Source organism: Amborella trichopoda, chromosome 1, assembly GCF_054954075.1.
Source record: "Amborella trichopoda isolate Santa Cruz 75 chromosome 1, AtrichopodaSantaCruz75HAP2 v2.0, whole genome shotgun sequence".
Lineage (NCBI taxonomy): Eukaryota > Viridiplantae > Streptophyta > Magnoliopsida > Amborellales > Amborellaceae > Amborella > Amborella trichopoda.
In genome coordinates this window covers 42,993,035-43,017,275 of record NC_142336.1, presented here as the reverse complement: position 1 = coordinate 43,017,275, position 24,241 = coordinate 42,993,035, and the positions used below count along the sequence as shown (strand labels likewise).

Below are 24,241 nucleotides of genomic sequence, written 5' to 3'. Positions count from 1 at the left end.
GACCATTCAAAAACTACCTACTCATCCCACTTGAGTCCCACTCCCTCAAATCGCAGAAATGATTGCGATTGCAAAGAAGGGTGGACTGGACGGTGAGGATTTTAAAGTTTTTTTTGACATTTTTAAAGATTGACCACTTGATTAACAATATCCAAAACCTTGTTAAATGGTAGGCCACCCTCACGACTGTTAGGTCCAAGACATTAGAGGTTGGAAGGGTAGACGCCAATTGACTGAAACACCCTTAATAGCTAAATACAAAAAAACAAGGTTACCCTCCTTATTTCCTACTAATATTAAACCCCAAAAGATTTTCTACTCTTGTGGGAGTATACTATCCATTTACTCTCTCAGGCATAACAAATACTAAGAATATTTGTAGATCTCTAATTTGGGAAGGTAATCTTTGGAATCCATAAAAATTTCGGAAATAAACTCCTTATGTGCTATAAAAATCTAATGCCTCGAGATTAAAAAGAGGCCGTCTAATTTTACAAGCGGTAGATCTAAGGGTCACAAAACTCAAAATTCAAACTTTTCTTTTAAAAATAACCATCTATTAATTGTTATGTGGTTCCCAAAATTTGAGACTAAAATAACCTTCCCAAGTAGGTGTTTTGCTCGAGGGAGTAAATACACAATATGCTCGTGCAGGAGCATAATGTACATGCTGAATACGAAATGCCCCACAAATTTTCTTTGATTTTTTTAATAACACTCCAACAGTGAAGACTGTAAACTGCTAATAGAATGGTAGGCATGGTCATCTATATATCAAGGCATAGAGCTCGAAGTCTTAAGAGCAAAATTCAGCTCCAAAAATGGGAATTTTACTGGTTTTCTTAGCCACATTTGCCTTATCACTCACAAGTTCAGAGTGTTCATTCTCCATAACTGGATATGATCCTAAGGACTTGTCGGAAGAGAGGCTCTCTAGCTTGTTTGAAACTTGGAGGCAAAGGCATGGAAAAATATACAGGCACCAAGAGGAGAGAGAGAGAAGATTTCAGGCTTTTAGAGAGAACCTGCTGTTCATTGATGCGACGAACAGGAACACGAGCAGTAAATCTCGGCACAGGGTTGGGCTCAACAAGTTTGCAGACATGACCAACAAGGAATTTAAGGAGATTTATTCTTCCAAGATAAAGAGACCGGGGAACAGAGAGAGAGCTGGGGCCGGTGCCAAATCGCAGGCGGCATCTTGTGAGGCGTCGTCCTCACTAGATTGGAGGAAGAAAGGAGCAGTAACCGGAGTGAAGGATCAAGGGAATTGCGGTAAGTCTCTCTGGCTCTTTGAGAAAGTTTTTGTTTTTTTGTTTTTTTCTCTCATATAAAAGTTTTTTTTTTTTGGTCGGCTTGGAAAAGCACTTTCACACTTAAATGATGGAGTATGCTCCTTCACATTTTAAAATCAAATACGATATGGCCAGTGAGTTTCCAGTGATGCATTTAGCTTTTTGGAAATATCTCAATTTGATAAAGTGGGGTTCCCTTCTTTAAAAATGACATTATTCACGAGGTTCACGAGATGAGAAAAAGAGAGATGGGGATCCTGAAATTCTTTTGTCTCTTTTTTTGTTTTGTGTTTTTTGTTTTTCTGTTTTTTTGTTGCCTTTTTAGAGGTGCTTAAAGGGATGGTTGTGCACCGCTGGGTGCTATTTTAATTCCCTTCCTCAAATTACTTCCAACTCTCCTCCAGTCTTGGAATTTATTTGAGTTTGATTGAAATTGTTGGATTGGCACAGGGAGTTGCTGGGCATTTTCTGTTACGGGAGCAATTGAAAGCATAAACGAAATAGTCACAAGCGAGCTGATAAGCCTATCTGAGCAAGAACTGGTAGACTGTGACTCCACCAACGATGGGTGTGATGGAGGTTACATGGATTATGCATTTCAGTGGGTCATTCAAAATGAAGGGATCGACACCGAATCCGATTACTCCTACACAGGACAAGATGGCACTTGCAACACGGAAAAGGTACTCGTATGACTATCTGTCCGAATCGGCGATTTTCAAATAATTGTGCTTCATTCTATTGAGTCCCCCTTTTCATCCATCCTCAGTGCCTTTTAAAAGCTCCCTCTTTTAATTAATGTTCAGTTTAGCTTTCTTTCGAAATGTCTGAGCGTATGTTACTTATTTTCTAAAAAGAAATTTATCAAAATACACCTAACATTTCAATTATTTAATAGTTTACCCTTTTTAACTATTCCATGGTCATTATTTTGAAAGTTATTTTGAAATTAAACCAAAAGACAAGGGTATAAATTTTTATAATTGATTTCTTATCCATATTGTGATAAATTTCGCTTTTATAAAATACAAGGGGGTTTACTTAGATGTAGTTAAAAAAATTTCGATGCTAGGGTGGATGTTGCTCAAAAAGGTTCATATTAAAAAAGAGAAACAAAGAACACATTTCATATTAAGTCACACAGTTAAGATTATATAGTGGCAGGCCTTTATTCCTCTGGGATTTTAGACGACTTATCATTTATATGTGCTTCAAGGGAGATTGCATAAGTAATTACCATTTCTGCAATTTATATAAAAACAATCATCTTTGTGAACTTGGCTATGTTTTTGTCAGGAGGAAAAGAAAGTGGTTTCGATCGATGGTTATGAAGATGTTGAGGAAGAAGAGAGCGCTCTCCTCTGCGCTGTCGTTAACCAGCCCATCAGCGTAGGGATCGATGGATCTGCCATTGATTTTCAACTCTATTCTGGAGTAAGTAAAACACCAAAACAGTTGGTTTTCCTTTTTCTTTTCATTCTAGGCATATGGGGATCAAAACTTTTATTTAACCTGAAAAGACAAACAAACAAAAAAACAGAAGGAAAAAGCATAAAAAAAAAGAAAAAAAAAAAAAGCAAAGAAAGAGAGATACGAACAAGGAAAAGAAAACATGAACATCTACTAATCTTCTCACCAAACTCTCATGCTGGGATCAAGCAGGGCATCTACGATGGGCTATGCTCGAGCAACCCAGACGACATCGACCACGCCGTCCTGATCGTTGGATATGCCTCTCAAGGTGATGAGGATTATTGGATTGTAAAGAATTCATGGGGCACAAGCTGGGGTATCAATGGCTACATATACATACGTCGCAACACTGACCTCGAATATGGTGTTTGCGCCATCAATTCCATGGCTTCATACCCCACAAAGGAGTCCACATCCCCAAGCCCTATGCCATCACCTGGTGCCCCACCCCCTCCATCAACAACACCACCACCACCACCTCCACCGCCACCGCCACCACCACCAACACCACCCTCACCTCCAGGTCCTTCTCCAGTGATTTGTGGAGACTTCTCATATTGTGATTCCGGGGAGACATGTTGCTGTTTATTGGAACTGTATGGAATTTGTTTGGAGTACGGGTGTTGTGAATACGAGAATGCCGTGTGTTGCAAGGGCACCATCTACTGCTGCCCTGAGGACTATCCTATCTGCGATGTCCTGGACGGACTTTGCCTCCAGGTACATATCCTTATCACTAGAGTTTTATGAGTTCATTAACTAAAATTGTTTTCATAAGGTGCATAGAACACACGTAACATGTCATGCTATGTATGATAATGCCTCCTTGAAAAAGATGATTTAGAATACACAGATGATTTAGAATACACAGAAAGGGAAGTTATCATATGAAACCTGATCAAAGTTGCATTCCCATTGTCTGTCAAGTGGATGATCCATCATGGTCTAATTAGACAAGTAGGAGTGATCCACAACTCCGTCAGTTCCATTGTCTGTCACGTGGAGTAATAGATCCTAAACCATCTGAAGTAGTCCACTGATGGAAATCGAAGTCCTACATGTTTTATGTAGGAACTGATCTCATAGGATGATTCCGATTTCCGAATATAAATACAGGGCAGGGGGATCAAATAAACGTGGACTGCATGCCATAACCCCTGTCCAGCTCCGATATTAAAAAAAAGATAGATGAAAATTTTGCCAAAATTTATCAACATTTTCTTTTAAATGGAAAGGTTCGTTCATGTAATGGTGATCTAATGGCTAGTAAAGTGAAAAGTTTCAGGAAAAGCCATTCGCTTGCAAACTGCCATTAGATCTTTCTGCACCAAGAATTAGGTCTTCCAACTCTCTACCCAAGCTGTTAATATGCTTCTAGATCTTCAGGACCATTCAAGAAATAAGTATTAAAAAGCAGCTTGGAAAATTCTTTCCAGTCTAAATAACATCTGAAATGGTAATAGGCTTGGCAACTTAGTTCCAGTCTAAACAACATCTGAAATAGTAACAGGCTTAGAACACATGTTTCCAGTGTGTGAAGATCAATTTAGATAAGAGCCACTCACTGACTTCCCTTTGCTTTCATTCTGATCACAACAATTGCAACAGAGCTATGGAGACTATGTTGGGATAGCCATGAAGAAACGAAAGAAGGCACAACACAAGCTCCCATGGTCAAACCCTGATGAAGCCAAACTGAGATCACAGAGCCACTACCAACCTCTCCAATGGCGCAGGAATGGAATCGCAGCGGAATAGTCACATGGTGGGTCTATTTCGAGTTCAATGATTTGCTTTGGTTTGATCGTGATGGATATTTTACAATTTTTGTTGTTTCTTCTTATTTTTGTGGGGCCGGAACTGAAGGGTGCAAGTCAGAAAGCGTTTCATGTTGTTATTTTGATTATCCAAGCATGGCCGCATTCATGGATTGGCTGACTTGGATATTTGAGAAATAAAACTGTTTACCATGATAGACCACTCATGTCCCTCAAAATAGATAGTCAAGTTGCTATTAAATCTGTCAATCCATTCACATTGAGTAAAGTGGCATCTTTTAATCGTCCATACCAAATATATGGGAACCTAATATATGCAAGTGAGAAAAACCAATGAAACACAAAAAGTAACTATGAAAATTTTATTGTTGATGGCGAAAATAAGAAAGCCCTATTTTTCTATAAAGATTATTGGGTACATTTCTAACTTTAGGGGGGAAAAGAGAGATATAATGGGCAATTATTTTAAGATAACTAAATTTGAAAGAGAAAGATCTCAACATTGTTTCTATATCTTAATTAAAGAGAGAACATGAGTATGCACACGAGAGAGATCTCAATATTGTGAGAGATTTTGAAGAGAGAGAATATGTACAAGAGAGAGAAAGAGATTTTAGGAGAGATAAGAGACTTTCATGGAAGCTTTTAAAGATTAGAGAAAGTGAGAATCTCCTAAAACAAGATTTTAGGAAACCAAAATTTTAATAGAATTTATTTATAGAAATGATAAAAAAAAAGTAGAATAACCTATCTTATTATAGTAAATATATATATATATATATATATATATATATATATATATATATATATACCACAAAGAGCGAGAGAGGACCCACAATCACAAAATTGTGGGCAATAAAAATGAACTTATCTTGTTATAGTAAGTTTATATATAGGAGAAACAAAAATAAAACTATCATCTTATAATAATATATAGGAGAAAAAAATTCAAGAGAGAGAAAGATATGCATATCATATCTAAGATTGTTTCTATATCCAAGAGGACTCCCCATCCAAGAGCAAGATAATCTCCGTCTCACTAATATTTAGAAGTCTGCCGCACAAGTTTATCCTTCTTCATCAACACTCTCTCATTTCACCGCCCCATCTTTTCTAAAATCACATACCTTTCTTCTCTCATTATATATATATATATATATATATATATATATATATATATATATATATATATATATATATATATATATATATATATATATATATATATATATATATATATAGAGAGAGAGAGAGAGAGAGAGAGAGAGAGAGAGAGAGATGCCGAGATTAGCTCACTAGCTCAATAGCTCATATAAACACATGTGTTCATAATCTGACGATCACAACTTCATTTTGTGTTTGAATTTTAATTTTTTATACGCATCTATATAATTTGAAATTTTAAGAGTTTATTCTTAAAAAATATAAGAATCTAATAAAAATATCAAAAAATAATTTGCAAGAAAAAATTGACCAAAATACCCCTGAAACATTTCGGGGGGTATTTTGGTCAATTTAGTTTTTGTAAATTATTTTTAAAATATTTTTAGTAGATGCGCCTTGATGAGAAGAATGGACGCCTAAATTTCAAGTTATTTGGATACGTAGAAAACAAATTAAAATTCAAACATGAAATGATATTGTAACCGTCAGATCGATCGAGATTCAATCTGAGTTGTTGGGCTCATATGTTCATATGAACTAGTGGGCTAATATCATATATATATATATATATATATGAGTTAATGATCCTATGAGACCCTCCCACACCCATGTGTGTAGGAATCCAAATGATCACAATTAAATTTGGCACAGATCTCTAGAAAGATTATCACATGGGTGTGAAACTTGATTTTTCTAGAGATCTCTACTAAATTTAATGGTGATCCTTTGGGGTCCTACACACATGGGTGTGAGAGGATCTCATATGATCATTACTCTATATATATATATATATATATATATATATCTTTTCCCACACATTCGCCATCTTTTATGCTCTATTCCTATCGCTCTCCCGAAATCAATCTTCATGCAAGGTACTCTATTCTTTTTACTCTTTTAATTTTTTGTGTGGTTTTTAGAAATTCCATCTTATTAGAAAATAATTTCTTTGGTTCTTTTTTATATTTGGGTGTCTATTCAATGTTAGAGGTATACATTAGAATGCTAGTAGATTAAACTGCAAGAGGTAGCTAATAGATTAGATTACTTAGCCCCAAGTTTTACAGTGATTCTTTGAATTTTTACGAATGCATTCCAACTGTTTTTTCCTCTTTAGTAGGAAATTAACTTACTATTTTTTATTTTTTATATTTGATCAATTTTGTTTTTGGGATATTTTGATTTATTTTCTTTTTATTGGCTTTTTTCTACATGTTTTTATTTCTTTTAGTTAAAATTTAAAAAATATAAAATTTTATTTGTGTAGATGGAGAGAAAGAGAGGGAGAGAAGTGAAGAGAAGAGAGGGGAGGAGAGAGAAGGAGAGAAGAAGAGAGAGAGAGAGGCATAACGTCTAATCTATATAAGGGAAATGGAAAATTACAGTGAATTATAAATATGAAAACTTTACAATGCAAAAGTATTATAAGTTAAATACAAGCTTTTATATTTGTCTCATTTCCATTTCTTTTATAGTTGGTGACTCCTCATAAGAAGGAGCTCCACTTTTGTTTGCGAGTTTCTTCAATAAATTTGTGCACCCAAACACAGGTACGCATGCTTTCTTTTTTATTACAATATTAATGTTATAAAATCAATTTAAAAGCATTTTATTTTCTATTGAATTAAAATAATCCTTCAACAATTAGTTTTTTATTTTTATTTATTATTCCTTTTTATTTGTATTTAAAGGAAAGATCTTCCTTCTTTGCAAACGAGATAGTGAATTGAACTAAAAAAAATTGGATATTGTGAAAATATCTTTAGGGTGGACTCTTTTGCAGACCTAGAGAAAAGATATAATCTCTCAAACCTTTTTCATTATTTTTATTTTTATGTTTAGTTATTGTTTTCTCTTGATCAATTGAATCAAAAACTAGATAGACACATGGAAGACCCTCGTATATCATTGCAACAATATCTATAATATCAACCTAGTATATTGTAACAAGAAGAACAAGAATATGAAGAGGTATATCTCGATACAAAAGACGATGTCGATAACCCAAACATGCAAGAAATTTTCAAAATGAATTATGAAGAAGAAGATATGTGTGATGCAGTATTTGAAATCCAACCATGTGAATCTGAAGGAGAAATTAAGATTAAGCTAATGATGCAAATAAAAATTATTAATTTCTTAAATTTTTTTATATATTTTTCAATGACTTAAAAAATGTTATTTGAATTTTTAGTTTTTTCTAGTATTATTCTTGTCCCTTTTAGTTGTAAAGATTTAAGGAGTGAGGTTTACATTTTCTTTTTTAAAAAAGATAAATATGGATGGGGATTATCATGGTTGGGTTGGTTAGGATACGTTAGACTTGTTTTTTAAAGAAGTAGAACTAAAATTTAATTTTTACTTTTATTTTTTATTAATTTTATTTGTATTTAAATGGTATAGCTCCCTTCTCTGTAAAAGAGATGGCGAATTGAGTAAATAATTTGGGTTTTGTGAAAAGATCTTTGGCGTGGACTCTCTTGCATACCCAGAGAGGGTATAATATCTCAAGCCCCTTATTTTATCTTTTATTTTTATGGTTTTTTTTTTTTTTTAATATCAGTTGGTATTAGAATAAAAAAGATCCAGCAATCGCAATGCCACCGAAAACTAATCTTGCTATGGATCATTGCATAGGACAAATTATAGAAAATCTAACCAAAGTCATGAAAGATGTTCGAAGCGAAGTTCATGAAATGAATCAGCGGTTGTAACAGTTAGAGAACAATGTTCTTGGAGAAGATGGTGCTCGCAATCACATCAATTGTTACCCTAGAGACAAAACACCCTCCACAATCGATTCCAAATGCCGATCCTATATTTAACAAGCACATCGTGATGCAAGAACCACGAATTGAAGAACATCCACGTGATATTGGTATTAAAAATGATCTTTACAAGTTTTATGAAGAACTTGAAAAATAAACCAAGATTAAGCTTGAGATCCTAGTGTTATATTTCAAGTTGCATACAAAGTATTTGATAAATTGATTTATTGAAGACAAAGTATCGAGAAGAATGGTGGGACTATATCACCACTTATTCCATTGGCCTCTGAAAGAGATAAGCTCAAAGTCGAGCTTCTCCCAATCCTACGAGAATGATGCAAAAATAACAAATAATTTTTTATTTTTTATTTTTATATTTTTTTGATTAAGAAAATATGTTATTGGATTTTCAATTTTCTCTAGGGTTATTATTGTCTTTTTTTAATTGCAAAGATTTAAGGTGTAGAATTGAAATTTTAGTTTTATTTTAAAAAAAGATGGATATGGATACGAATTAGCATGGTTGGATTTGGTAGGATATGTTAGACTTGTTTTTAAGAGATAAGAGAGAGATAGAGTTTAGTTTTATTAGTGGCCACATAGATATGTATCGGGAGGTATTTTGTATTGTATTTAAAGGGAAGAGCTCCCTTCTTTGTAAAAGAGATGGTAGATTGACTAAATAATTTAGGTCTTCTGAAAAAATCTTTGGGGTGGACTCCTTGCAAACCGAGAGAGAGGGTATAATCTCTACCTCATCTTACAAGTGCCTGGTTAAATCGTCCACAAGTAAGACAAAGAGGTATGAGCTCAAATTGTCCACAAGTAAGACAAAGAGGTATGAGCTCAATGTTGATCCTGATGTAGACCTATTTTCACTTAAAACTCACTTGTCCCTCCACTAGTTGTTCGCACACTAATTATCAGCTTATTATTGCTCCCTCATACATATCTCTCGGGGCCCCTAATAACCGAAAAGTTTAGGAAAATAAAACACCTGCCTGAAATTATAAAGCCAAGAAGAGTGGTATCCCACAATCTTAAAAGAAAACCATTTTTATCCTTTGATGAGTTTGGTGAATTGTGAGGCTCCTAGGCAGGTGGTATCTTGCCATACAGGTTAGCCTAACAATGCAAAAGGATCAAAAGAAGTAGTCCCAGGAGGGTGTAGTAGCCTCAGAAGCTGCATATATGGACCAGTAAAGGGGACAGTAGCTCCAGCTGACGGGACCATAGCATCGCGGGGAAAAGGCAAAAGGGTAGCTAGTAGGCTGAAGCCTGAAATGCAATACCACACTAGAAGTGTGGCAAGGCAAAGCAGTCCAACCCACTTAAGGTCCGAGAACCATCCCCGACAGGACGAGCCCTCAACTTCACCTCGCCCGAGCAAGCTACTTCTGAAGTTAAAGAGAAATCAGACCAGGGACGAAAAAAGGGAAAGTCTACTACCACCAAGGATTACCAAAGACCGGTGCAGCAACAAAATCGCCGTCCCTTCCAGCAGCTCACAAGAAACTGAAGAGGAGGCTCACCATATTCTTGTGGTCCACTGAGTGACTCCTTTAAGGCCATGACAAGAAAGGGGAGGTGAAGGTGCCGATAACAGTGACTTTCATGAGATCAAGCCTTTTCAATACAATGTTTTCTCAAAACAAAGATCCCATATAGAATTAAGCTTATGGTGGAGGGTGGTTGGAAAAGGACACAAGACGTTGGGTTGACTGAGGATAAGGTTGGGTTGAGGGTAAGGAGGGCCATGTGGTATTGTGGGTTGTGTCGGAGTTGGGGTAGTACAAGGATTTCATTGGAGAGGGTGCAAGGAGAAAGAAGTATGGGGTGTGGGTGGTAGAAGGAATCCATTGGAGAGGGCAAGCCTTGGACTGGCCTGTTGCGGCCCTACTATGGGGTTATGAAGGAATAGGGGCTGTTGTTGATTGCAGATGTGGAGGGGTGATGTGGTGGGACTATGATGGCTAATGGATTTCCATGGATAGAACTATCAGAATAGTAGTTTTTCACGTACTGGAAGTGCCATTGCTACAAGGGACATTGTTTGGGGCAGGAAGGGTCCTTGAAGGAAAGGACTAGCCCCCTTTTGGCTTGGTAGGAACTACAGGCTACAATAATATAGCTTTGGCATCAAACCATTAAATAAGCACAAAAAGGAAATCAAAATAAATCTCCTCATCAAACAATCAAAATATCGATAAACTAACACAAAGTATCATTTACATAAGAACCAGGACTCAGATCAATGGGAAAGATGTGGTACACGGCTGAAGTTTACATAAGTGAAATATTTTCCCGTTTTGTTGAAGGAAACAAGAATCCAAAAAAAAAGAGGTGAACTGCTAAAATCAAGTGTTTCATGCCACAACAATCAAGTTGTACTGTAGTAAATTGGACAGGTTTTATACGAATCCTATTTCTGTGTACATTAATATAATTCATAGATAAAAGAAAGGGTACAAAAGGATGCTTAACACAGCTTAAGCTACTTGTTGGCGTAAAATCCTGTAGCCCTATGCCACTCCTAGATAAATCGACATAAAGTAACTTATTGGCCTCCTTGGGCATGTGATCAATATGAACAACACAGAGATTCGATGATAGAAAAAACAAATTCAGCAACAATCCCTCATAGTATCTAAAGGGGACTGATTCTTTCCTAGGCTGACATACTACATAAATGGGATCACCTTACTAATTGCCAAACAAACATAATTTCCTTGACTATCGCTATCACACCTATAAAAGCCACTACTCTTCAGGCCCACATGTCCTCTTCAATACTGGGGACTAGGGTCGCATTTCAGGATCCATTTTTCTACTACTGCTACAGAAGCCTTCAGGGCAAGGTTACCATTTGCTACCTCATAAAAATACATCTCAAAAACTCCCCTTCTAGAATCGCTCCACTCAATTATTGCGTGGCAACATGTAAACTCACGTGAAAGACCTAGTCCATAGATCTTGAAGTGTGCTCTATGGACATTAGCAATTTATGATAGCAGACGTGCGGAACCTAGGAGGTGACATTACATTTTATAGTCCCAAAAGAAAGTGGGCATTCAAATAAATTAGTTAGTTTCCAGAAAGGATGACTTATGGCATTGATCCTTCATGTAAGACACTGGAAATATGGAAATAAAAGAAAAGACAAACCTTAAACAACACACATGGCAGCAGGAGATTGCTAAGATCAACCAAACATGGTTAAAGCCCTTTGAGAGGACAATGTGCCTGTGGATCATAGAGTTCAAATTGAAATCCTAGGTCACCCAGGCTGCTCTAGGTCCACGTTGATACACACAATTGGAGACGAAAGAGAGAGAGAACAAAAGTTAGTTATAATATTTGCATCTTAAATCTTAAGAATCTTGGAAATTGATTAACCACAAGATATGGAAGAATAGGAAATAGGTCCAATATAACAAAATTTATGCATTACCTAATTGTCCCCTCGACCAAACCACAGCAAACACTCAAAGCTTTCTATCATTGATCAAAAGGTGCCCCATGCACATAAGAGAAGGACAAGATGAGACAATGGGAAGGACACAACATCGCAATGGACCATACAAGTCACCTCCATTTAAAAATCTCATTTGAATCCAGCCAGGAGTTCTATGATCCTTTGTCTTTGTGAATGCAAATTGAAATCCCAATACACATTAGGTTAGACCAGTTTTTGAAGAAAATGGATCAGTGTGCTGGATCGTCCACCCACTGATTGTGTGATGGACCGCCACATCCCTGATTTGGATTGGTCCAAATCAGCGATTTGGAAAAAATTGAAAAATTTTAAAAAGACGGGTTTATGAATTGTAATTTACTAAGATACCTCATAAAACATAGAAAACCTAAAAGAAAAAAATAAATAAAAAGGGGAATTTTGAGGGGTTGGGGGGAGGGGTATGGGGGACATACCGATTCCTTCTTGGAAGGGTTCGGTCCGGGTCGATTCTCCATCCATATCAAGCGACTCCTAGTCCAAACCACAAGTTTTAAATCATTGGGTTAGACTTCAACCTAAAGCCCAGCCAAAGAATTATAAGAGAGGCACAAGACCAGGGTATTGGGAGATACCTAAGCCTCTCAAAATACCTTGACCATATAGTGGATGAATCATGTACGAGACACGGAGAGAAACAAAGACTCTGTTCTTCCCAAAACTCAAACTACAAACCAAACCAAATATGACAATCCCTAATGGAATGCAATTTAGATAATTCCTCAATAATAGAAACAAAAATATGAGATTTCCTGATCGCAAATGTACAAAGATGATGAATCAAGTTACACATGAGAATGCAGGCTTCCTAAATTATCAAAAAGAAAAATCTCCCTTATTTACAGAGCAGTTTGTATTTACATTGTAATACTGAATAAAGTAGGACTAAGCCAAATTGTGGAACATACACAATAAAACCTTACAATACAGATATATTAAGTTTGTTAACTTGGTACATTTACGAATCAAAACAAATGATCAATGGCTCAAATATGAGAAGTCTATCCATCAGGACGTGAGGTGAATAGGTGGAAAATAAACATATGAAAAACCACAAATTGAGGTTCCTGGGGATTCCTTCCATTGTTATGCATCAAATTCATGACAATTACGAGCAAACCATTTATGCAACGATATAACATACAACTTTCTAAAGTTACTCTTAACAGTGATTGTAAAGGTCAAAGCTCTGAAGCAAGTATGGTGGCCCATAATTTCAATAAACATGCTTAATTCTTCAAAGTTTTTTGAGAAACAATCCTTCACTGAGGTCACTCTTATAATTTAGCTGGTCAACATGGCAGCTCTAACCAAGGAAAAATTTCAGTGTAGAAAAGTTTGATTGCTCCAATTGATAACCATACCACTTGTTTGTGTTCTGGAAGCCTCTTTTGGTGCTTTCTTTCTCAACATTTACCTAAATAACATGGAGTGGCCCTCAGGTTTCACATATGATGCATTGAAGATCTACCTAATAAAGTCCATAAGAAACCCAAAGCATATCGAGAATTCACAGAAAGAAACCAAAAGAAAAAAACAGTCAAACCATAATGAAACGTTAACTGAAATTTCATTTCACAATGGTAGAAAATTTCATAAAGACATAACATGGAAGTCAAATGAAAAGATACATTATGTTCTACACATCCCAAGTGGATGTGCCTGTCTCTGTGTCAGTCCACAGAGAGAGAGAGAGAGAGAGAGATAGAGAGAGATAGAGAGAGAGAGAGATGATTCAAAATAAACTGCAAAGGTACTCAGGCCATGCACATGCAGGAATTCATCTCTTTATTCAGAAAGTGAAGCTCGGATTTGAGTAGCCCTTATGCCCTAAGCAAAAATAAATGAGGCTGAAGCCCCTCAGGAATTCACAATTTATTATCAAAGACACAGACACAAGTAAACCAAAACTAAAAAAGGTAAATTTTAGATATCCTCTTAAACATCTAAAGGAGACTTAGAACAATTTTTACACTTGTTTGACAGATCAGAAGAAAAAGAGAAAAAGCACAGCTATCTAATGGAAAGGCTTAAAGAATAACATTAACCATTAACCATAGAGAAGAAAAAGTGGCAAATTAGTCTCCATGTGGTGAATGTGAATGAGATGCTAAGAACGCTCGCCTTGCCAAGTGATAGGGCATCGAACCAAAACCAACCGCCGAATATGATGGCAATTTTTTGCCGCAAATATTTCCTGATTGATCAAAAAGTATTGTGTAATTTTTACTGCCAACAGTCCTAAAGTAGCAACCTTCTGAGCTATCATACTTGTATGCTTGTTCTGTACTTGCTATTCCACTGGTTACCAAGTTGCCCTTGACAAGCATTTTGCCTTCACCTTCCTGCAAATTTCTTAGGTATTCAACAAAGAAACCAAAACGTGCACCCTTAAATGAATCTGTATTGAAACCCAACGAAATATTGGACACAAACGAGTAAGTGTCATTATCTTGGTCCACAGTATCAGTGTACAAGTAAAGAGGAAAAGATCGGAAGGATTGCATGTAATAAATATTGGCTGAGGGAACCATAGCATAAACACCATAATTGTTACCAATCTTCTGGTTCACGATCTGCATAGACCCATTCTTTCCAAACACCATTTCATTCATGTATGTGAAACCATGAAACACATGTGTGGTAATCTTCCCATACGACGATTTTACCCATCCGGTTGAGTCTATATACCTATCAGCATTAGTCCAAAACACCCCATTAAGACCCTTGAAATCCGAGACTAAAGTAGGCTTAATAGCTGGGGCTTTGTACTTAAAAAGCTTACCCTTTGTCTTTTCACTCCTACTGTCTAACCAAAGATGCAGGTTGGCATCTATGAACCATACACTAAGGCCATTTGTAACACCAAAACCAAGACTATGGTATTTCTCATCCAAAATTGACCCCAAGAATGGCGTGATATCAATGTCATAAGAGGGAAGATCAAATGATCCGATACCGGTAATAGGTCTCCAAAGAAGAGGATTGACTCCTCCAGTATAAACAACAGTAAATGGCCACACAGCACCTACTACTCTTCCATCTAAGCTCACTACAACTTCTCTAAATGGGCCATTACCGGGAGTAGCAGTCAAATTATTTGCCTCGATATAATTATTGGGGGGGTTGCCATACCAGAACTCATCTGAAGAGTGAAATGAGACATAGACCTCTAGAACAGCCCTATAAGCATTTGGGGGTATCTTGAATTCCTTACCCTGCACATCAGTTGAATTCTCTACCAAAAACCATAACCCATCATTCAACGGTGGAGATCGAGAAATGGGTAATATCAAATCTGCAAGGGAATCAAAACTAGAAGCATAATTTAACCTCTTTGAATGAATTTTATCAAGACCACCATGTGTTTCCGGGGGATAAAAGTGGATAGTGACATTGGCGTGGTAAATTCCAGTATATGTATTATCAACCAGATTGCCTAAATAAATAGACAAATTGTTGGGTTGTTTCAAAAGAGAAGAATACCTGGTTATGTCCTTCTTTACAGTCCAAATAATGCCTGTTGCTCTGGGTTCAGCTGTGCAACTTCGAAGAATCTCAACGCCACCAAGCCAAACCCCAAAAATCCTATCAAATTGCCTTCCTTTACAGGTAGAAGTCCATTCCAATACCACTTTGGACCAGTTAGAGCAAGTTTTGGGGGGATTATAAGACGCAGTAACAGGTGGTTTTCCATAAGTTTGGCCGAAATCATGTTGCAAAACCAGAAGGGAAGAGCATGGTTTCTTGTGGTGGGTTTGAATGTCCTTTGTTACTTCAAAGTAAACAGTAGGAGCATCATGGATGGGTTCAGGGAGTTTGGATCTGAAGAGAGAGGTTTTGTAGAGATTTGCATTGGAAGAGAGAGGTTGGGTGAGAAGAAACATGAGGAATGAAACGAGGGCCATGAGAGAGAAGGTAGCCATGGCACTTCACTGTATCTGTGATTCTCTTTCTCTCTCTAAAAGGTGTATTGGGCCGTCAAGCTCTTCGTTATTCATTGGCCATGGCCTACGCTTTTTGGTCTCCGAAGACGATTATTGATTAAGATGCGGACCCGGTTTTTATGCGGCCAAGCCCGCATATGTAGTAATGCGTCTTATTAATAAATCTATTTTTGAAATGGATTGTTAGACTTAAGTTTTAAAGACATGTAATCTCTAACATGGATATCACGAATATGAAAAAATAAATAATTTTTAAAACTAAAATTAATAATTTTAATAAAAATATATTTGAACCGTTATTTTCTATTATTTTTAAATGAACACCTACTGCATCCATCTTGAAGATAAATGCTTTATACTTTTTTGAGCGGCATGTATAGTCATGCGGTCCAGCCCGCATGAAATTCCTTAAGATACATGTGATTTTGAGAATCTAGAGGGCTATCCTTGTGCTATCCGGCCACTTTTTGTTACTTCTGAACATTGCTATCTCAAACTAAAATAAATTATCTTATAGCATACAAAAAAAATATTTTATTTGCTTGAGTTGTGAGCCCAGCTGCTGCAGATATATTTAAATAAATATTTAATAAATCATTATTTTAGATTGGAATCGTCCAATCCAAATTGAAAATTATTCAAGATAATTCGGTTCCTATAATATATGTAGTATAAGATGTTCGACCGGATCGGATAGTTCCGTATCGATTTTGTCCGAAAAACTAGAAATATCAACTTGTCCCCGTTCCCACTTCATATTTTCATTTTTTAATTTACAGTTTATTAATTGAAATTTTTAATTTGTAGTTTTTTAATTGAAAAAAATTTGTCGTTTTTAAATTGAAAGTTTTTAATTTGTAGTTTCTCAATATGAAAAACCAGAAATATCAACCGGTTCCCAGTTTCCACATCACGATTTCGATTTTTAATTTGTAGTTTCTTATTTGAAAAGAAAAATGTCATTTTTTAATTGAAAACTTAAATTTGTAGTTTTTTAATTGAAAAAACTACATTATCACTACACTTGTCTTTTTAGGGAAAAGTTTACATAGAGCTGAGGCTCTAAACAATGAAATTAGGGCCTACTTCAAAAATTTCACTAGAATTGTTTTGATGCTCAAATATACTCAAATTGATCATCGCGACATCATGCTACATGGACATGAAAAAAAAATGGATTTCAAGTTTTCGAAATGATGCATTCTTTAACGCATATTTGGACCTTCAATTTTCAAGATTTTCATAGATAAGCTCGATCTACACTATTTTTGAAGCTTTAAATCTTATAATTAAAAATGAAAATAGTTTTTAAGGCTCTCATAAAGATTTTCAATGCTGAAACTACATTTCTCGATGCTATTTGAAGGTGGGCTCTAACTTGATTATTTAGAGCCTCAGCTCTATGCAGACTACACCCTTCTTTTGATTGATATTTTTGAAGCTTTAAATCTTATTCTTAAAGCTATCATAAAGTATACAAAACGTACTCTTTTATTTATTGACATTTTTGAAGCTTTAAACCTTATAATTAAATATGAAAATAGTTTTTAAGGTTTTTTTTATTGATATTTTTGAAGCTTTAAATCTTATAATTAAAGATGAAAATCGTTTTTCAGGTTTATTTTTATTGATATTTTTGAAGATTTAAATCTTATAATTAAAGATGAAAATAGTTTTTAAAATTATCATAAAGATTTTAAGTATTAAAACTATATTTCTTAGTACCATTTGAAGGTCTACCTTAGATTGGTTAGAGCCTCGGCTCTATAGAAACCGCTCCCTTCTTTTTATTGATAAAACCCCATAAGACGGGAGAGCACGCTCCCTCCTCACAAACTCATGTGTCATTCTCGTCTTTATAGGGGCCTCTACACATAGAAATGCCGGACGTGGGATAATTTCACCACTTTCTCTCAAAACATTTGTGGTTTTGAATCATGTTTATTTTAATATTATAATTAATTAATTAATTTATATATATATATTATTTTTTATTATAGATGTAAATAAGATTTTTTAATCATACCATATTGTAAGAGAAGTTTTAACTTTATTCTTATTTTGTATATTAAAATAAAGAAAAATTACCACAAATATACTTTAATTTTTATCTATTTAGAAAAAAAATCCTCAATTTTCATAAACCTTGTGCACATTTTTTTAATTACTGTAAAAACTAATCCATGTTAGATGGCATTTTAAGTACCGTAAAAACTAATCTATGTTATACGGTATTTTAAATAACCATAAAAACTAATCCATGTTTTACGGTATTTTAAGTACGGTAAAAACTATTCCATCTTATATGGTATTTTAAGTACCTTAAAAACTAACTTTTAAGTACTTTAAAAACTAAAGTGGTGTAAACCCTTTTTTCCTATGCATATTTATCGCTTTCATCTCTTTAATTTTTTTTATGTTTATCTCTTCTTTCTCTCTCTATTTTTTTTATATTTATCTCTTATTTCTCTCACTAACTCTCTTTTTCTTTCTACTTATTCATCAACTCAACAAACATGATTCCAACGCGATATAAATCTGACTCCATCTGGGATGGGGTTGAAGGGAGTGGGAGTTTTTATAGGGGGATGGTAAAGGTTTAGAGAGAGAAAGAAACACATAAATATTAAAAAGAATTAGAAAGAAAAAGAAGAGATAAGCCTAAAAAGAATTAAAGAGGAAAGAGATAAATATAAACCGGATGAAAGAGATAAATATAAACGGTAGAAAATGGCATGGTTAGTTTTTACCGTTCTTAAAATGCCGTATAATATTTTAGTTTTTACGTTAGTTTAAGTACCATAATTGTGCTTCACGGTAATACGACTACCGAATATTTTGGTAAAAAAAACGCTACAATTGAAAAAAAATGGTGTGGACGAGGTTTATGAGAGTTAAAGGTTTTTTTTCTAAGGAGACAAAAATTAAAGTATATTTGTGACAATTTCCCTAAAATAATTATAAAATATAAACAAATAGTTCCCATTTTAGTGTATAATATTATAATTAGTTAGTTTATGATAACTTTGGATGAATAAATAGAATTAATAAATATGTGATGTGATACCAATTTCACTTTATAATGGGTATTTATTTTTTAATCTTATAACATGGAAGTATTTTTAATACTTTTTTTAATTATTTTTTATGCAATATAATAATATTACATTATAATTAATAATCATACAGATATCTCAACAAGGAAATGTCTCAATATTCATGTATTTTTGCAAATAATGGAAATATATAATGTAACACCCCAGTTATTATTTAAAATTCAAAAAACATTATTTTTAGTATTCTTTGAAAAAAATTTAAGGACAAAACCGGCTGATTCTTCGATCCAGATCGCCGATCCACAGATTCGACACAGCTTTGGGGCTAGCCGATCCGAGTTACTGATCTATTTTTTTAAACCTTGATTGAAATGATACATAATATAAAAAGAATAATAAATAATAGAACTAATAGTATTATCCTATAATAATTGTTATTATTTTAATAATAGTATAAATAACATAAATCATAGATAAAGAGCAGACACATGCGGCAGAAGTTAACAAAGGATCCAGTTCCTTTTTTAATAGATAGAGTTTAGGGCGTCTATCATGAAAAAAAGACCTATGTGATCTTTTACTAGAGAATACATTTTTGGTTTTTTTTTTTTTTTCCTTCACCCTTTTCTTTTGGCAAAAGATCACTTACATGTAGTCTCTATTATGCACTATGCTTGAGAATAAAATATCACTTATATGCGGTCTCTACTATGCATTATGCTTGAGAATAAAAGATAAGATTGCAAAAACAAAGGAAAGATAAGATAAAATAAATTTTAAATTCGTCTAAATTGAATAATATTTTTTTACTATACAATTCAAATTTTTTCATAGTGTGTTGTTTTTAAAGAAATTATAAAATTAGTGATATACTTTTTATATTGAGAAAATTACATAGAAATCCATTATATTTTGCATTATTATGGTTACACCAAATAGTTTTCGTTATTATAAAAGTATATGTTTTTTATCTTCCATAACGTTATTGTTTAAAAAAGATAAGTTTGCCCCTTTTCGGATGTTCAACATCCGAATTTCTAAGATTTTCGGATGTTGAACATCTGAAAATAGCCGTAGCTCCAACAATGTATTTTCCCATTTTCGGATGTACAACTTTCGAATTTTTGGGATTTTTGAATGTTGAACATCCGAAATTTTTTGCCCCAAGTTTTCCCGTTTATTGGCAGAAAGTTATTTATTTTCTTTTTATAAAGTTGGGAAAAATGCATCATACCCCATTTACTGTCCCCTAATACAGTAATCCACAAAGTTGAAGAGATCGACTCACTATTTAGACGTGATTGGTACCGTTCTTACTCTTGCCTTAAACTGTTGATTAATTGATGTTTATTATCGATTATTTTATAGGATATTATATTTTTTATTAATATTTGTTGTGTATTTTTTATTAATAAATAAAATTTGTTTTATATTGATGAAATTGTTTGTTTTATATAATTATTTATTGTTTGTGTCATGTTGATACATTGTATTCCATGTTTTGGCTAAATAATTGTTAAACTTGTTTGTTTTTATTAAATTTTGTCGCTTATTTTGTGTTTATTTGAGTATTTGTTGTTTTCTTTTGTTTAATGTTTATTAGACCCAATTTTAGTAGCACACTATTTGGTAATTTTTTTATATTGATTTTGTGTAACAGAATTTTTGTTATTTATTTAATACAATAGTATTGGCGATGGCTACTGAGGGAGTACAACTGGTATTCCGATATAGGGGATCATTTGAGACGAATACAGATGACGGACATGTTATTTATAAGAAGAGAAAAATTGAAGGTCACTAAGTATAATAGGAATAGTTCCTAGGATGAACTAAAAAGTCATTTTGGAAATTTAACTAAGTGTGATCCAAGCAAATTAGCTATTATGCACCACAACATAAGTTTATCTAGTGGGCTTGATTTGATTGATATAAGTGATGATATAGATGTATCTTTTATGTTGGGAGGGGAATCTTCAAGAATTGTAGTATATATTGCTGCTACAATGGAGCCACAACAAGAATCTGTTGCTGAGGGCCCATCTTCACTGAATAGGTATATCTATAATTTATTTTTTCATCTGTAAATTGTTTTGTTTTAATCTTATATGTGTAGAATTGTTGCTTCATCTTACACTCTATCTTTTATCAACAGTCGGCATAACGGTTTACCTGACCAAGAACAAAACATTCAAGTGGCGCCCAACCCTGAGCTCGTACCAGAGCGTGATATGGATGATATCGAACCACGAGAGAGTCCATGTAGAGGAGTTGGTAACGAGGTTCAATTGAATGTTGGGCAATATTTTGAAAATGTTATTGAATGCCGACATCATCTAGTTGATTTTGCAATACACAACAATTTTGTTCTAAAGTTTGACAAAAGTGAATTAGGACGGGTCCGGGCAAGTTGCAAGGCAGAGGTATGTAGATGGCAAGTACGGTGCTTACGAGTTGGCAGTACCACACACTTTAAAGCAAAGTCTATGGTTAAGGAGCACACATGTAGTGGTCCAATGTGGAGAGTCCATCAGCCACTAGCTCGAAGTAATTGGGTGGCAAAAAAAATTAAAGGCTGCATTGACGAACCAAAAATTAAAGCAAAAGATATTGTAAAGGATGTTTAACATGATCACGAGATCAGGCTTTCCTACGTGGCTTGGCGGGGAAAAGAGGTTGCTAGAGAGATGATAGATGGATCACATGAACAACAATACCATGACCTCCCCCTATTTATTGAGAAGATCCGAAGAACCAACCCAGGAACCGAAGTTCGCATCCACACAGATGAAGGCAGGCTCAAACGACTATTTATTGCTTATCGTCCATGCATTATGAGTTTTGTTAATGGATGCAGGCCACTAATTGGTATTGATGGGACATTCCTAATAGGAAAGTATCAAGGCATATTATTGTGTACCATCACGCTAGATGCAAATAATGATCTCTTTCCATTGGCATTTGTAGTGGTTGAGAAGGAGAACTACCAGAGTTGATATTGGTTTTTAAGTATATTGAGTGAGCTATTGAATGGGTATCCTAATTTGCCTGTCTTAACCATTATATCAGATCGACAGAAAAGCCTTCCAAAAGCAATAGAAAAATGCTTTCCCACATGTTTTCCATCATTCTGCATGCGACATATGTGATATAACTTCAAGGGCATAATGGAGAACTCAGCAAATACTGAAGTATTGCTGATGCTGTTTTGGAAGGCTGCTCATAAAGCGACCATTGGTGGGTTTGAAAAAATAATATTTGATATACAATGTGCTGATCCATAAGCATATGAGTAGATTAAAAATATTCACTGCAAATTTTGAGCAGATGCCTATTTTTCAGGGTCTAGATACAATCATCTTACCTCAAACATGGACGAGTCTTTCAATACTTGGATTTTATCTGTTGGAGAGAAGCCGATCATCACAATGTGTGAAGAAATAAAGGTACAATTGATGACCAGGTTTAAAAAAAAGAGGGAGTTAGATAATATTAGGAGTGGCATGCTAGTACCGAAGGATGAATGCTCGATTTTTGCACACAGTTATATCTGCAATAGACACGCAGTTTGAGATCCACTACCTTAATAAGAAGTACGCCGTTGATTTAACGATTTGAACATGCAGTTGTAAAAAATGGCAACTCAGTGGCATTCCGTGTTCCCATGTCAATTATAGCCATTAACCATATGCATTTGGATCCCACTGTGTACTGCCTTAGGTATTTCACAGTGGAATACTTTAAAAGGGCATTTAAAACTCCCTTTACGCCTGTCCCGGATAATATTGAGTTGACATGTATTTACAATCGGACAGTGTTGCCATCAAGGACTACACGCCTTCCCGCCAAAAAAGCAACGAAGAATATCCGAGACGGAACATCCGATCACCAGGCCTTTGAAGTGCAAACGATGCGGTGCAGTTGGTCATAATAGGAGGACATGCAGAGAAACGATAGAGTGAATTACTTGATGTTAATATTCTTAATATTGTGTTGTTGTACTTGTTGTACTTTTGTGTTGTCATAAATCTTGAAATGGAGACTTTGGAGCCCCTATTGAAAGCTATTTTAGATTGCAAATAGGCTATGTTAATTTGTAAAGGCTTCATTCAAAAATAAAAAAGTTGCATATAAATGAGAAATGCGGAGCATTCATAGCAACACGACTACTGGAATTGCAATTGTGCATCAACTTCATCATTTCACAATTTGAGTTAATAGCATAATTGATTCATATTAATAGCCTAATTGATAGTTCACATGCTACTAATAAGTTGATAAAGCAATAAGTTGATAAAACAGTGACATATAAGTGACCACATGCTATTAAAAGCAGTGACATAAAGAAAACTGTTTCAGATGCTGCTAAAAGCAGTGAACATCCAGGGACGGACATCTTCGGATGTTGAACATCCCAAAATATCAAGTGTTAGGGTGTTGTACATCCAAAAAATAATTTCGGATGTCCAACATCTGAAATTGTGGCATTTTCCGATGTTGTACATTCGAAAATAATTATAGATGTCTAACATCAGAAATTATGACATTTTCAAATGTTGTACATCTGAAAATGTCACTGCGAACATTCAAGGAGTCCCCGGATGTTCACAGTGACATTTTCGGATGTTAAACATCCATAAATGTCAAGTTTTCGGATGTTGTACATCCAAAAATAATTTCAAATGTCCAACGTCAGACATTGTGACATTTTCGGATGTTGTACATCCGAAAGTAATTTCGGATGTCCAACATCCGAAAATAATTTCGGATGTCCATCATCCGAAAGTAATTTCGGATCTCCAACATCTGAAATTGTGACATTTTCGGATGTGTACATCCGAAAATGTCACGGATCACTTATACATGTGAAGGATCAGTTGGTCTCAATGCTCATTATGAAGTTTTGGTCTCAATGTCACTGGTCACAGTTGGTCTCAGTTTGGTCTCCCTGGTCACTTAAACATTCTTTTTTAAATCATCGACTCTAGAATCTAGCAAGTAGCAGAGAGATTAATTTAACAGCAAATTTTAGTGAGAACTAGGGAGGACCATCACTAGGATGACCATTAATTTAGAACCAATATGCAAATTAGTGACTCAACCAATAGCCACGAATTTATATTTTACAACTTCAGCACGTAAACATTGTTATTGTTTTTATCTTTAAATACTATTACAACATCGGCACCTCTTATAATATCATTTGAACTTCGCAAGTAAGAAAGTAGAAAGACTTAACCAAATTG

At 34.8% G+C, this 24,241-nt stretch overlaps 2 protein-coding genes across 3 annotated transcripts; one reads left to right on the top strand and one right to left on the bottom strand.

Annotated features, from left to right (window-relative positions):
- Positions 1–798: 798 nt before the first annotated feature.
- On the top strand, positions 799–4,748 carry LOC18442124 (cysteine protease XCP1). The gene is made up of 5 exons (XM_006852342.4): positions 799–1,275; positions 1,746–1,978; positions 2,592–2,729; positions 2,958–3,488; positions 4,377–4,748. Exons 1-5 carry the CDS (start codon positions 822–824, stop codon positions 4,524–4,526), a joined length of 1,506 nt encoding a protein of 501 aa, XP_006852404.1. The 5' UTR covers positions 799–821; the 3' UTR covers positions 4,527–4,748.
- LOC18442123 (Peptide-N4-(N-acetyl-beta-glucosaminyl)asparagine amidase A protein) lies at positions 2,440–15,962 on the bottom strand. Of its 2 annotated transcripts, XM_088866283.1 has the most exons (3): positions 15,479–15,962; positions 12,409–12,466; positions 2,440–2,807 (listed from the first exon to the last, which is right to left on the bottom strand). In XM_088866283.1, exons 1-3 carry the CDS (start codon positions 15,916–15,918, stop codon positions 2,799–2,801), a joined length of 507 nt encoding a protein of 168 aa, XP_088722409.1. In that variant the 5' UTR covers positions 15,919–15,962; the 3' UTR covers positions 2,440–2,798. The 2 variants fall into 2 exon arrangements, with proteins under 2 accessions (XP_088722409.1, XP_006852403.1); XM_006852341.4 differs by lacking the exons at positions 2,440–2,807; positions 12,409–12,466 and having other exon boundaries at positions 13,764–15,962.
- Between the last annotated feature and the right edge of the window lie 8,279 nt (positions 15,963–24,241).

Bases quoted from the DNA above. Each gene is read 5' to 3' on its own strand.
- LOC18442124 (XM_006852342.4), top strand. From the start codon at position 822: ATGGGAATTTTACTGGTTTTCTTAGCCACATTTGCCTTATCACTCACA. The intron at 1,276-1,745 runs GTAAGTCTCTCT...GGATTGGCACAG, and splicing joins GAAGGATCAAGGGAATTGCG to GGAGTTGCTGGGCATTTTCT. The intron at 1,979-2,591 runs GTACTCGTATGA...TGTTTTTGTCAG, and splicing joins GCACTTGCAACACGGAAAAG to GAGGAAAAGAAAGTGGTTTC.
- LOC18442123 (XM_006852341.4), bottom strand. From the start codon at position 15,918: ATGGCTACCTTCTCTCTCATGGCCCTCGTTTCATTCCTCATGTTTCTT.